Genomic DNA, 16,213 nt, shown 5'->3' with positions numbered 1-16,213 from the left:
CTGATTCTCGGTCCGCATCCATCTCTCGTTGCAAATTGCATGTCAGCGGTAATCTACGGTTAAACGTCAGTAATTGTTGGGTTAGCAATAATTTGCTCCTGAGTAAAGTGGTGGCTCCCACCACACATTTTTTGAGGGATTGTCTATATAAATAAAGACGATACTGAAGTGAATATGGCAACTTCTGGTCCTTTGCTGGTACTGGTGTTTTTATGGTCATTTTTAGGACTGATAGTATTAACGACTTGAAAGCTAAGAAGCATATGATAACTACTCCTCATGAGCCTTCTTTATTTATAGGCTGAAAACGTGTGTAGAATATTGCAAATTTTTCTCGCAGGTAATTAACTTTAACCGGGAAGGCAGCAGGGTACCTGCTTTGATAATCTACCTGTTTTTTAAATTATTAAGTATTTAATAACATTAGGGTTTTTTGTGGAAATAACTACGACTTTTTTAACCAACGTAATTCCTGAAAAAAATCATAATTGAAATGCAAGGTCAATGGAATACAGCGCGGTAATTTTGGTGTATCGCACTAAAACTAGATAGTAGTGTCGGCCTCCATACAGGGCTTAATTATTTTGGGAATTCTGTCAGAAACTAATTTTATAAAAGAAGCTACATTCAGTTTTTTTGGAAAAATGTTTAATGGGTCAAACCCCATATCTCAGTAACTACTCGACCGATTTCAATCAAATTCGATACATAATATTTTTTTGACATCCTGATATAATACATATTTTAATTACATTTTTTAATTCCATCTGATTCGTTATAATACATATATGTACTTATGCATCAGGAACCAATGAAGATATCGGAATGAAACTTTATACAAATACTGTATTTGAGATATGGCATCACTTGTGGAAAAATTATCGAAATCGTACTATAACTTTTCAATGCCCCGTATATCGAATATGAAGAACTCAGTGCCTTAGGGTAATTTTTTTACCGAAGATATCTGTATATCTCTCAGATATTTTAATGTAATTCAGAGGGAATATTTTTCTAGGTCTGCATCTGTACCAAACATGGTACACATGGTGCATTATAGGTTTTCAAAAATACGATGGGCTTTATACCTTATAAATCGGTTAGTAATTTTGTATATTGTGTGCTTTGGAGGTGAAAATTAGTGAAATCGGTTCAGGAATTATCCCAGCCCCATATACTATATATGATGAATTTCGTTATTCTATTGGTCTTTATGCCGAATATACGAGACGAATTGTGTATTATCTTGCTAAAACTATATCAATACATTGCGAGAGTATAAAATGTTCGGTCACACTCGAACTTAACATTTCCTTACTTGTTATCAAAACATTTATTCCACAAAAATGCCAGCGAAAATATGAGTTCCTTTGTAGAGGGTTTTTACTCATCGAAAACATTCCCTCAATTACTGAAAATAATTGCTGTATCTGACACAAATTAACATTACATCCGAAAACTGGTATTCATTATTAATGGCATTACTAACTCATTTCATGCAAGTTAAACACGTTTTGTTTTATACTCGGATCAACACAAATAAACTTTGAATGCATATTTCAGCGAAAGAAAATACAAAAAGTTTTGAAAAATTTTCATTTACAGCTACAAACGATTAATACCAAATTATATGCAAGATTAATACCCAATAATGAAACGAATATTTTCTACAAGCAATAGCGAAATTCCACTTTTGTTGTTGGCTGTTTGAATAACGGGTTGTATTCATTAGATTTGTATATGGAAGACAGAAGATAAATAAATATATACATATAAAATATACTTAGTTAAACATTGAAAAACGACGAGATTGAAAAAGAACCAAAGAAAATAAAATAAAATAAAATAAAAGTATTAAGCGAAATAGCAAACAGCGAACGACCAATGGCAAAGTGCTAGTTAATAAGTCGAATGATAGTATATAAATAAATAAAAAGCAACGCATAAAAAACTGAAAAAATTTAAGAGTTGTTTTCATTGAAGCATCAAGATACAAAAGTAGAAAAGCAAAAGCAAAAGCAAAAGCAAAAGCGACAGCGACTATGATGACAACAACAGCAATAACAACAGCGATTCAGCGACTTTATCAACAATACACGTCACCGTATGTTGGTGTGCGCTTCATAAACAACAATAATGATAAAACTTTTTCGAACCGAAACAGCTGAGCTTTGACTACAGAACGACTGCTAGTAGTACATTGTCGAAACATTTTTAAACTATATAGACAGAGGCAACTAAATAACTGACTTCCAAAACAAGTTTAAAATGAGACCAAATTGAAATGAACGGAACGGTGCAGACACACACACGCGCATATCGAAAAGGAAGCTTGTAGGAGAGGATTGTAGACGGTCTCCCCGCCAATTGTAAAAAGTTTTACGGAGGAGCTGGAGAAAAGCAACAACTCACATAACGATTTGGTTTACATTTATTTGAAAAGCTGTAACTTTTATATATTTATGCTTAAATATGATGCTCGAATCGGTTGCTACGAACAAGCAGTGGAATGCCGAAGTGTTGCGAAATGCTGAGAAGAGTGGGCGCAGATCTGCATATGTAGAAAGGAGTACTATATAACCTCTGAGGGAACGAGCTCAAACACAAAAGCGTTCCAAAATAAAAGAAATTAAATTTCAATATTTCCATACTGGCCAACAGCAGCGCTTAAATCGCTTAACTCACCAAAACCGCCAAAAACTTACAAACATGGAAATTTCGCAAACACAGCAAAATATGCGAAATCGCCAGTTTATGACAATTTGCGAAATAATATGCGAAAAATATTTTCCATTTAAACTCTCTGTGTGTATACAAAGTGCGACCGAAATTAAGTTAAACTTATTGAAATTTTCGAACAAAGGCGAAGCAACGCTACAACGAGATATTAAGATTTTATATGAAATGTTTAAGCGCTGTACCTAATTAATCGATAACATCGACAGTGTAGTTGCTGACTTCATTGTTGTTTTGTTGGTAAATCAAGTGTATGCACGGAGAGACTAACAAATTTTTGGTTTCTTTTTTTTGTTTTTTATCAATTTCTTTTTATAATTATCGGCGTTAGTCACATGAAACTGGTTCGTTGCATAAATTAGCGACAATCGACGCAATAAAATGTTTGAAAAATAAAAGTAAAAATAAACTTAATCAGTTATTATTTCAACTGAAGCTAGCACCGAAATGAAACAGGAATAAGTTGAAAACAGACGTATTCAATGCAAAATTTTAAAATTTAACGTTTATTTCATTGTTGTTGTTGTTTAGCATCTTCTTAAGGATTGAATACCGCACCCAAATGTGCTTACGCAGGAAGCTTGATCAAATTTAGCAGGAAACATCGAAAATACTACACTATTTTTACATATTAACAAATTATGAATAAATTGAAATTGAATATTTTTCGACTTAGTGCAAGATCCTTCGGGTTAAATTTAAATCATATCAGACTTAACGTAACGTTTTTTCTCCAAGCTCTGTTAAAATAAATGCAAATATTCATATTCAGCAACAGTTTTGCTTAAAACATTCCGATTACCGTTAAATTCCAATTATAATTATGAATTTATGAGGTAATATTAAGCCATACGATAAGTTAATATATGTATATAGTAAGAGCAGCTGGAAACTATATAAGAATTTCGACTCTTAAAAAGTGTAAGAAAAAACACATTTAACTACTGCGAAGTTAACCTTAAATGATTCTTGAAAATTACATCATGAGTTCTTCTTTCTCGATTTAGTCGATGTGAGCCCATGTATAATTAACTGTCACATGAAGTAGGCAAAAATAATTTATTCTATCGTTAAGATCGGTGGTTTCAAAAATCAGATGTTCTCTTACGTTTATATCTCACAATCCGTGACCAGAGAGAGATCCCGTAACATGTAAGATACCCAAAGATTCCGAACCATTTCCTGAGAGACCAGAATCAAGGCTTGGAGCAACTTTATTTGGCTTTCGTTCGATTAAACATTATTTATCGTGGTGTATAACTAATTGTAACGGCGCGTCAGAGCATATGAAAGTAGTAGGCCGGTGTGGCGCTCTGTATTTATCAAAACTCTGTTTTGAAAGTCGGTGACCAAGATTTCTCGGAAATGGCTGGACCAATTAGTCTCAAAGTTTTACACAGCCTATATTTTCTAGTACTTAAACAAATCTTTTTGTTATCGATAAAATTTGTTTTTTTATTACACATTTAAGCTAGAATTTTAGGCAAAAAATCGATTTTTTTAGAAGTCGCCATTTTGTAAAAAACAAACAAATTGGTTTGCGTGTCCCTTGGAATAATTACATGATTATACATTACTTAAATTCTTAGACCTAATTTTAGTCTCCTCACAAGATATAACAGCTTATGATTGGACTGTGCCTGAAACTATTATAATATTAAAAACTTATTGACCACATATGAAGTGCTGATTATTCGAAGAAACGAAAAAGTATCTTCCATTGCTTATATTTGTAAAAAACTAAATAATGTCCATTATTCGAAATTCAAAAAAAAAATGTATCTAAACATATACTCATCTATAAAAAGAAAACTGGAACTTGATCATCTCTCAGAATTACTAAATTTTTAACAATTTAAAACCATTTCTTTTGTATTCTATGTTCATTTTCTAGTACTAATTATATCCTACCACTAAAGTTTTATGTTTTCCTTAACAATATTAATGAAAAAGTCATCTTTCTATACTGCTACTTCCATGGAAATATTTTTAGTTTACCTGTTTCTGGGTCACTGAAACCCAAGCACCTGTGCAGAGATTTTTGCAAACGTTGTGAGTTTTTGTGTACAAAGCCAGGTATTACAAAGTTACCGAGAAAAATAAATAATTTTGCTGTGTTTATTATTAAGAACGATATGAATACCTGGAAGGTATTATGAATAACCCAGTTTATGTTCACTGAAATAGGTTAGGTTAACTATGGTATTCCCACGGACACCTGAAAATTAAGACGATGAGTTCAAAAGTGCTATGTAGAATTTTCAAATATAATAAATCTATTTAATGGAACATATTCCCGATAATTCGAGAAAATTTGATGGAAAGAAGAATTTGATTGGAGACATTTAATAAAATCACTAGTGTCTAATCGTCAAAGCCTTTTGATCATCTATTATACTCACAGCACAGGAGTTAATTGATCAATTAAAGCGCTGGTGTAGATCGATTTACCATACAAAAGAAAAATCTTTTTTCACTACATTAATTAAAATTAATTAAATTTGGCTGTGGTTATTGATAAAATAGCAATCTGCTGATGAAACATATCAACTTCATATGAACAGCTACAACAAAAACAAAAAACAAAAAAGCTTATCGTTAATCGAGTAGCCAGCTGTGCGAAAGACAAAAACTGGTTTCACATTCAAAATTTTAATGTATTAAATTAATTTTAAATTACGACGATATCTAGAATTGGTTCCATTTTTCACGAAAGACCACATCTGGAATTTATGTAAAGTTACAACCCGCATCAAAGACAAATATTCACTACAGCTTTCTATATAATTAATATTTAATAAAATTATTTTCATTTAATTTTTGAGTACTGTTTGCTATCTCAGATTACTACACTTGTGCCAAAAAAATCATTTTGCCAGATGAATAATACCCACAAATGATATTTCGCTTTGAAGAATTGCTAAATGCAAATTGGCGTGAGCGCCTTGACCTTAATAAAATCAATAATCCCAATTTCAGCGCACTACAAAATGTATCATTATAACTTTGAGGCCAATTGTGTATACAAAAGGTTATGACCATCATTAATGAAGCGTTGAAGCCACGGCGGAGAGCGCGAAGAAAACAAAATGTACAAAACGCGAGTAAACACAATAATAAAATAGCAAAATCGCAATGTTTAACGTCTATTACGACAAATGTTTGTTTTGTCTTCTGTCGAAACAAATGGATGAGCCAGCCAATGATCGATGACCTGCTGCGGCAAACGCTTGCGTACAACTCTAAAACACTTGTAATATTCATGTTTACACATATGAAGCCGCTTTAATGTGATGTTCCAGCGCATACCGCGGAGAAGACAAATTGACAGCTTGAACTTTAACTACAAATAAACCATTTAATCAATAATGCAATTCAATTAACATAATGCAAAATGTAATATTCGCAATTTCTCACAACCATAGCATGTCAACGCTCCTTCCTCCTCCTCCTCGTCTTCTTCTGAATATTCAATAATATGTTTGCTCATTTCCTATTTCATAGCAATGAAAGACAAAAGATTTGGCCTCCTAATCCGCTAAGCACGAAATCGAACACGGGCTTAGCAGCAACAATTAGCACAACAAAGAACAAAGCACTAGTAATTGCCCGCAAGAAAGAAGCAAAGAAAACAAAACTCAAAAGTCGTGAATTTTAAAAGTGACCAATTAAAGGCATTAACTAATCGCTAAAATGAAAAAAATGCACACACTCACACTTGTTCGTCTGTATGTGTACATGTATGGCCGCTATGCGCGTCGCACCGCTGCCGCTCACTTGTGTGTGGCTTCGGCTTCACCTTTTGCACTGAGATTTTTAAATTGCTTTTAATAGCTTAACGATTGCCAATTGAATCCGCAATGATGGACGCATTCACACATACAAACACACAATCACACACGCACATAACGCTACCCCAAACCGTACTGAAGTCGCTCAACAGCTAAGCTTTTGGGCTTTATTGTTTGGCTTCAAAGCTAATTCATTCTTGTTGTAGCGAACTCAAGCACATGTGTGTGTTGTTTTGTTTGTATTTATTTCTTTTGTTTTGCTATTTACAATTACGCGGCTGACATACAGACGTATCTACCGTTTGTCGATAGCTGTGTTTTTAGCCGAAGGCGCTCTTTGGTTGTTGCTTTTGACGTTAAGTCGGATCATGTCAGCCAGATCAGCGGGCGTCAACGATTCTAGCACTTTTGACATTTCCATAATTACGCTTACTGCTGAGCATTTTGGCGCACTGGCGCCATTTAAACGCTACACCTAGCAATTCTTGCTATTTACACAAGCTCATACTGAGCAATTTCAAAGTGTATAGAAATCAACCACCTGGGGTCACAATGGCAAATACCATTTACTAAATAATTGCAATCCGTTCGAAACTAATTTGGACTATTAAAAAACAATAGATTTAATTGTACTGGATAAGAGTTTATTGTATAAAGAATTTTAGTGGCCCCGAACCAAACACACTGTATAACGAAGATATTTTATTCATTCCCTGCATATAAATGTTATTTTTAGAAGAACGAACTCGAAACTCTGATAGAAAGCTAATTAACACAAATGCTATATGAACTTACTAGTTAAGACGGAGTTTAACGTTTGTGGTTGCTCTAATTGTAGTCTATAATATCAGTCAGAAATGTTTTCAATTGTTAAGCGAGCACAAAACATTTTCAAATTGCTTGCAGAACTATTCTTGAGTCTTGGAATTCTTGCCAACTACGAGATACTATACTAGACTAATAAACCCATTGCCATAGAAGATTCATCACCCAATGGCGATATAGTTGACAAACAATACAGATTTTCGATATTTCCCAACAGTAATAAAAAGTTCTCAATTCAACAAATTTTGAAAATTGCAAATTGGACTTTTGTGTTCTCAGATGCCTTTAAGCTATTTCTCGAGTTAGGGAAGTTCAACTGTATATACCAATCAGTTCTAACCAAATCGTTTATTTCTCAACTGTTCCCATTATATAAAAGATTTTTGAGCTAATTTTGACTGAAAAAATTTACTATCTCAGCTCATAGCTTTACTTGTTGCAATATCTCACTTGTCATAATTGATTTTATAAAAATAAATCAGAGAACTATAAAACCTCTAACATTAAGGTCTCTATGTTCTTCATTGTACTGAATCAGCTATATAGTTCATTCATGTGGAACCCATATTATAAGGATCATTCATTAGATATCGATATTGTTTGCTTAACAGTAGACGCAAATTGTTTGAATATTACACTGCCTGAGGTCTATCATTAAGTCCCCTGAGTTAGCTAATTTATTCAATTTCTATACGCCTTCGAGAATTTTGTTGCAGTTTATTTTAGATTTAGAGTCAGATCATAAAACTAGTTTAAAACTGTATAATTTATATCAATCTAATTGTGAAACATAGAAACATAAATCAATTCCAAGAATATGATAGTTCAAAGACATATACAGGAAAAAAGATCATCAAGAACATAATTGTTGTGTTAATCTTAATGAAGCTGGTGGCTGCCGCCAAAGTGTTTCAAACTACAGTGGAACTTCTCTAACTCGAATCACCGTAATCCACAAAAAACTTCGAGTTATAGAATTTTAATTAAAATAAAAATAAAAAATAAAAAGAAAAACAATTTTCAAAAAGCTTTAAAATATAGATAAAAATACATTGTACACAGTACAATTAAAACATGTATTCTTCAATTTAGTTTGTTACACTTGGCTATTCAAAAGCAAATGTAAATACATATATTAACTAACTCTTGATGGTACATATGCATATACAATGGGTACACATATAATGTATATATATTTAGTAGAAAATAAATATATTCAGCGACCTATCTGCTCGCAAACTTAATGGACTACCATGAAAACCGGTCAGCGCAAAGAGCAAAGGCAACAGATATTAGCCACAACAAGAGCTTAACTCAAAGCCGAAAGCCAACAATTCAAGAAAAGCATATACTACACACGTGTCTATGCACATACATACAAGTTTGCTGATCGGTATGTTAAATTAAAATATAAAGAATAGAAAATAAAAAAACTAAGCGTAATTTTCGAGCAATCAAACCAATAAAATTTTGTAATTTGTTTCCCTTTCAAATATAAGTATGTATGTATATAAATATTTATTTTTGCACATACACGCAAACACAAGCGCTTTAGTGAGTTCATTAATGTCTTTAACGCCCTTTATTATTAATTGTTTACATACGAACTTGTATGTACATATGTCTGCATTTAAGTGTTCACCACAAGCTTCTCATAAAATGTTCATTTTCATTCTTCCAACATGATTTAAGTCTGAGAAATAAATATGGGTAAACAGCTGGGTATACTAAAGAAAGGCGCATCAGTGAAAGTTTTCACAGCGTATCTACATGCATTACATATGTATGTATGTACATGCGTTTATACACACTCATAACTATTATGGTAATTTGTTAGGCTAGCTGTTGGACTTTAGCAGTTTCTACCTGAGTGCAGATTCACATACACCAAACCACACATTGGTACAATCATGTGAAGAAAGTGCGACCGTCAACAAATCTTCGGATATCAAAAGTTAAACTGCAATGAGAAATGTTTTTATGTGTGTGTTAAAACCAAAAAACAACACACACAAAAATTTCGCTTTTATTTGCCTAACAATGATCTTATGGTCTTGGTGATAGCGGTCACGGCGAAGTTATCTAGTGATTATGAGGAAAGTGAAACAATATGATTTTTGGTTTTTGTTGTTTTTCTTAGACTTTATTAAATTTTCTAACACTAACACTAAATACATTGCATGCAAAATGGACTAAATAGTTCCTAAACGAAAAAGATCCCTACTATCAACTAACTCTGTGTTTATTACTAAATATCTCCGTTATTTTTTGATGTTAGCTCTGCGCCTCCGTCAGACTTTTTCGTGGACTGCGTTTTGGACTCTGCCTCATGGCGGTTTTCATGCTACTGATTTGTTGACGCAACTGCTCCTTGAAGATCAACTCACGGCTGATGACTTTCAAATCTGCGGTGCTGCACTTTTGTATGTTCTGTATGTTTTCCGTGATGAGGCGCGTTGTCAGCACCACTTTCGATTTGTTCAGACGCAATGGCTGCTGAGTGGGGCGCCGCAGCTCCTCCAAATGCATAAAGAGATCGTAGGTGAGTGAGGTACCCGGTGTGTGTTGACGTTTGGTGGCCATTTCTATTGATTGAGTTTTAGTTGTCGACGGTGATGATGTAAAGTAGTATTTTTGGGTTTTTTCGTGGTTCGTAAGCTAATCCTTTTAGTTTAACTGAAGAACTGTTAATGATGTGCTGAAGTGCATGTGCAAAGAATTTATAGCGCTTTCGATCAGGTGACAGGATTATTTTCACATCTACCTGTGATTGCATAATTAACGGCGAATAAATAAGGGGATTTACTATCTAGGTGAATTAGTTCAAAAGTAAAGTAGCTAGTTACCTAATGCTTACTAAATACATATGTATGTATTTTTGGTTTGGTACAGATTATAATTCAGAACACAATATAACACTTTAGGAATTCAAGGTCACAGTGTTGCAGAACAGAGAGAGGTAACACCTTCAACCCGTTCTTCTTTGCTAGAAAACATATTAAAGTACCTAAGTTAAAATATAATCAAAAGCATTCAGTCAACGAGTTTTGTTCACCAAATTATTGTTTGTAAAACCAACCGCCCAACTAAAGGGGTTAGGTGGGTTTTAAAATCTTTTTTTCGATCCCAGTAAAATTATAAGAGATTAAGAGAGCCTTTGGAAGTTCTGCCCTTTAAACACGTTTATCTCAAAACTTATTCTTTTTAAGTCAGTAGACTCGATATCTCGAAAAGTAATGAATAATCATTCAAATTTTGCACACATCTATGAAATAATCAAAAATTCATCAAATAAAGTGGTTTTTTTGTTCAAAGCATTCCAAAAATTCAGATTTCAATATGTTTCTTTTTCCTTCGTTCAAAACGTGATCTATCCAAATACTATCGAAATATTTTTGGATTATTGATTTTAGATGAACCTATTATGAGTTATGCTGTCCGGCTGATATTCTGACTTCTTTAAATGTTGTTTGTTGTGAACTTGTAACATTCTTCATTCATCTGGTCTTCTGAATGATCTAAGGTATTTCTTCTATTTCCCAGAACTTTCTCAACTGATTATTTAAATACAGTGGAACATCCATAACTCGAGCTTTTGAATTGGCAATATCGTTTAGATATCAAATTACTTTTACTATTATTACTAATTGCCTTTCATAACTCAAACTCAAACCAGGGCATAATACAAAATTTAAAATTTTACTATCGAGGCAGGATTTTAAAAGAGTCTCTCTATATCGTATGGAGGTGAACAATAAATATGACATTACACTTATGAATTGCATAAATCATGTAACAAAGGCATGGGATACAGGCGGCAAGAGCCAAACAATAGTATACTGCTTTGAACTGCCTAATAATATGTCGATTTGTGATGGTTTGTGGCAGTTGGGATATGTTAATCTGAGATATGAGTAGTTTTCACAATGTTTTTATTTATTTCATAACTGGGAAGCAAATTTGAAAGTTGCGGTAGAACGATGGCTTGATCATATATTTGTGTTAATGTATTTTGAAGCAGAAAACTTGTGAAATTGGTCTTCAAATACGCAAATAGTAAACTGCCTTTTAATATTATTACTTTTTGATTTCTCAAGTTTAACAATTCTCTACGAATTTTATTTCTGGTATTAGCCCCAATTCTTCATATTCATGCTATGATATATTTAATCACACTTTTCATTGGATAAACCTGTTGTTACAGTATAAAAGAATATATTTTTGTTTTAATTTCCCTCTCCAAAAATATATTATTCTGCTAAAAGTACAGTTGACACTGTCGATCAATTGCTTTTGATAGTTAACTGTACCACAATATTTATACCCATACAAACGAACATGCTACAAACACATTTTTTACCTTCGACTCAATGACACAGTTTTGTGTTGAATGCGGGGAAATCCCAATTACTGCCGTTTAGTCTAAGACCATTCTTGTGCGAGCAAATATTTTACAGGATTTTAAATGTCATTGCATTGTTTGGACATTTAAAATGTTCTGTAAATGTTTCGAGACGTTTGCATTGTTGCCGACAGGTCTAAGCAAAACATTCGTAATTGTAAGTGGCATACAGCGGATATAGATGCTAGGCCCCTAGACACATACAATTGTTGTTTGTTTAGCGGATTACGAATATGCGGAATCCTGGTGAATGGCAGTGGCCACAAACTAAAACAATGCGAAAATATTGACATCAATTCCGCTCACCTTTGAATCCGCCTAAATTCGTGTCTAGACGCGACCGCCAGAAGCCCATTGTTCGGATGGCGACACGGCGCTGCTCGTAATTGCCATTTTCACGGAAACGCGAGATGATCAGGCGCACAATGCGTGCGTCAATTTTTACTACACCTTTCCATAAATGCCTTTGCGTGAAGCCTTTTGTTGGCTAAAGTGATTTGCTGCTGCCGAGCTGTTGATGCGCTCTAGAAACGCCCAGCATAAAGGTGTTTGAGGATTAAAGGTCTTTCGCGCAAGGATACACGCAACTGCAGCATGCACGAAGTGCGCGGAAAACACAGGTGTGCAACAATACAACAAAGAAGGCCCACCAGGTAGTATTCACCTATCCACACACAAACGCGTTTACCGCCGACTAGCGACCTGCGGCCAAGGTGTGAGTATAAAAGCGCACAGCATGCCAGCAAGGACTCATCATTCGTGCATTAGCCTCTAACGTGTGTGTTTACGGTCAACAACTGTCTCTCCCAGTATATACTAAAATTTTTGCAGTTAAAAATCTTAAGTGTTTATCTCATAAATAATATTTGTTAATAACGGCAGTGAGCAGCTACTTGAATTTAAAACTTAACTGAAGAATCAAGCAACTTAAAACTTAACTCAAGCAAATAGTGCCTTCATTAAAACTTAACTTCAACAAATATCATAAAATGGGTTCCTTGATTCGCAACAACACCAACAGTGCCAGCAGCAACAACGTCAACAACAGCAAAAGCAAATCATCCGTCCACTATCAACTGTTCATGTATCAGGAGGAGCTGCGCCGTCGCAATACACGTGGCCTGAGCGTCGCCAAATCGAAGATCTCGCTCACCGAATCCCTAATCCATGAGAACATGCAGAATTTGCATAATCGCAGCGACGATGACCTGCGCATCATATGCCGAGAAATGTCATTCAAGAAACATCTGCAGAAGCAGGTGTCACGCTGTTCAAAACTGATTAAATTAGCCATGAGCGCCGAGAAAGATTCCATGACCATTAGTACACAGCTTTCACGATGAAGTCAGATACTACTTGTAGTAATTGATATAAGTATTTAATATTTAGTTATCTTCTGGTATTTAAGACAATCTATTTTTAAGTTAGCTAAGTATCGCTGTGATTAATTTTAGAGTTATTTATTCTTAGTCTTATTTATTATGCGTAGCTTAAGATATGGTATGAGTATGAGTTTGTAGCCTAATAATATTATAAGCATATAAATATAGCTTGCATCAAGTGGAAATACAAAAGCGTATCTTTAATAATTTTTTAAAGTAATTTTCTGGGTGAGATTTGACCGCGTTGCTAAAGTGGTTTAAGTCAAATGACTTCTATGAGTTTTCATTTACAGCCGTCATATAATGGTTTTAAGGTAAAGTGCATAGAAACATTTAGATCTCTAAACTTCGCAAAAGAAGAAGAAGCATCATTTTTACCTTAAAGAGCATATTCGATAATATTAATCCAAGTGATCGAAAAATATCTACTTTGTACTACTGGCTGAGATGATGAGTTTCGAGTAAGGTGTTCATACACACTCAATTATGTAGGTGCTTATTAGTTAATGCCAGATTCCTGACATTGGAAACGAAAAAAGAAAAATTTCTTTACATATTTTATTCAATGTAGGGAATATAATATTCACCTGAATGATGAAGGAAAGCTGTGACTGACGTTTGATGTCGGTATTATGGACAACCTTTGCAGGCTAGACGATACATCGTCGAGCAATAACAACATTTTTAAGACCATTTTCCTCTTTTCAAAGAAAAAGTGGTAGAGAGAAAGTCTCCAACATTGATTGATAAAAGTAAACCCGAAAATATTCGCAGTTGGAATTTTGGAGCAACGTTATTTTTACTGATGAATCAAAATTCAATTTATTTGCCTCTGACGGTCGCTCTTTTGTCTGGATTAATGAAGGTACTACTCTCACTCAGGCTAATGTGGATGACACAGTAAAACATGGGGGTGGTCATGTAATGGTTTGGGGGGTAATGACGGGAAAAGGAGTAGGTTCGTTTTGGTTTGTTGGGGGCTTTATGAACAAAATCAGATACTTGGACATATTGAAGGTGCATATTTCTAAAATAGTTGAAAAAAAACGACCAAAAGCATACGGCGCTGATTTTAAGGGAGTGGTTGCTTTACAATGTTAAAGAAGTGTTGCCATATCCTCCTCAGAGTCCAGATCTTAACCCCATTGATCATCTGTGAGCGCACATTGAATATCTTTAGTTTTGAATATTGTCTTTTCAATATTGGTTGAGTCGTTCCCAAGTTATAAAGTTTTGAACCCAATCATGACAAGTATCCCATTTCACTGGTTTCTTTTAATACTATGCTGAGCTTAATCTATTCAAATCAAAATTAATGTATTCACTAACCTCTACAGTCCACATTGCGATGTTAATAACAATGGACTTTGATGGACTTATAGAAATTGAGTTAATTCAATAAACAGTTTTGGTGCCATTACTAAACTTTTGTTTTAAAGTAATATTGCGGAATATAAGACTACAATAATATAAAGTTCATACTTTTTTAATGCTTAGTTTTACTGAAAATGAAAAATAATAACGTAGCGAGAGTTCCTAACACCAATTGTATACGAGTCTATAGGTATTCCACATACATATCTACCAATAAATCGGGTTTCTGTATACGTTCGATACTAATTAAAGCATCTACTTGTCTTCTCTACGATTACTTTTAAGGCATAAACAAACTGCGCCATCTAAACGATCACAACCACAACCGGTACATTTTGCGATAATCACGAGTACAGCTTCCACTCCACTATTGACGTTTAGGTACTGTCACATTTACTCATTATGGCAATAGCTCTGGCTATCTATAGACGAGTATTCGCAAATAAAACAAAAATAAATAGAAATTTATTTGCAGGTAATGACATACATAAAATGTAGGAGTGGAAATTCCTGTTCTTATCGCAATGCCGCCACATTGAACAAGCCGAGCTGGCGAAGTAAAGACATCCGTCAGTCGATCGTATGGCTTGAGTTGGTCATAAATGCCTTCGAGAGATTGCGCACCAGCCAAATAACCGGTAAAGTGTTGGTAGTGTTTTAGGTGACTGGCACTGATCAAGTAAGTATTGAAGTGTACTCGTACGTTTGTAAGAATGTAAATGGCACACTGGACTACAATCAGGTGTGGCGCTGAAGATTAGCGGATAGCAGTACTTGTATAGTATTCAAATTTCGAGAAGTAATTTCTTCGGGATTATAATACAAATAATTTGTTAATGCATTAATTATTTGATGTGTTAATTTATGCAATGGTGGTATTTGATATTTGCCATGGTAATTACAGTTATTACTAATACTAGTGCTAAATTTGTTCAATTTGGATTAACAATTTAGTGTTTTTGAAATGTATTTTAATTTAACTCTTCACTTCACTCACTACCTACGTGTTTTTATTTTCAAATATAGATAGTGCTAGAAGAAAAGTATAGCTGTTCTTGAAGCTTACAGAGAAATCACAAGACTTTACTTTCGACCATATTAAGTTCCGGACCATTTTGATTTTTGAAAATGCGCAGAAATGTGGGTGAGGTTGACATACCACTGAAGATAGGAAGTGCCGTGTTCTGAGAGAATGGGAAATCTAAGACTCAGTTTTATAAGCTCTGCTTTGAACATCATATCATAATCGTAGACTCACCATACTCCACGAGGTAATGCAAGTGATCTTAGCTAGGCTTAAAATATGGAACAAAAAGCTCAGGTATACACACCATATAGAAATCAAGTAATACCAGCCAGCTGGCAATGCTTAACCAAAGCAAAACTAGGAGAAGCTGTAGAAGTGCTGCATTCTGTTGCAAGCAAAGACGAGATGCAAACCAAAAACCTAAACTGAAGCCACCACAATGGCAATGGAGGACGCAGCACCAGCAGCAGCAACAACAACAAATTTCATTGGAACGCAGCGCAACGAGTGCTATAGACGCTGTGGGTAAATACCGATTTCGGTTGATTGGAGACCGGCATTGGAGCAGCCAGCCAAGCTGCCTAGCTGCATGGCTGCCAAAGCGAACTATAGCGCTATGAAGGCAGCGAGCGAGTGCTCAAGCGTCCAATTCCCACGAAACGTGATTTGTGTTCGT

The 16,213-nt window shown here is 34.5% G+C and overlaps 3 protein-coding genes across 5 annotated transcripts in view; 2 read left to right on the top strand and 1 right to left on the bottom strand.

Moving 5' to 3' along the window:
- Nucleotides 1–16,213, top strand: part of LOC105211593 (axotactin) — a 336,600-nt gene that overhangs the window by 156,912 nt on the left and 163,475 nt on the right. The gene's annotated exons all lie outside the window — the stretch shown is intronic.
- The window catches only part of Myom_0 (Myosin-M heavy chain), a 188,910-nt gene that overhangs the window by 168,900 nt on the left and 3,797 nt on the right, over nt 1–16,213 (bottom strand). The window lies entirely within an intron of this gene.
- On the top strand, nt 11,445–13,344 carry LOC105216308 (uncharacterized). The gene has a single exon (XM_054230166.1). The coding sequence runs from the start codon at nt 12,744–12,746 to the stop codon at nt 13,095–13,097; it is 354 nt and encodes a 117-aa protein (XP_054086141.1). The 5' UTR covers nt 11,445–12,743; the 3' UTR covers nt 13,098–13,344.

This window comes from Zeugodacus cucurbitae, chromosome 4 (genome assembly GCF_028554725.1).
Source record: "Zeugodacus cucurbitae isolate PBARC_wt_2022May chromosome 4, idZeuCucr1.2, whole genome shotgun sequence".
Taxonomy (NCBI): domain Eukaryota; kingdom Metazoa; phylum Arthropoda; class Insecta; order Diptera; family Tephritidae; genus Zeugodacus; species Zeugodacus cucurbitae.
The sequence above is the reverse complement of the archived record's forward strand: the minus strand, read 5'-3'. Positions and strand labels throughout refer to the sequence as shown.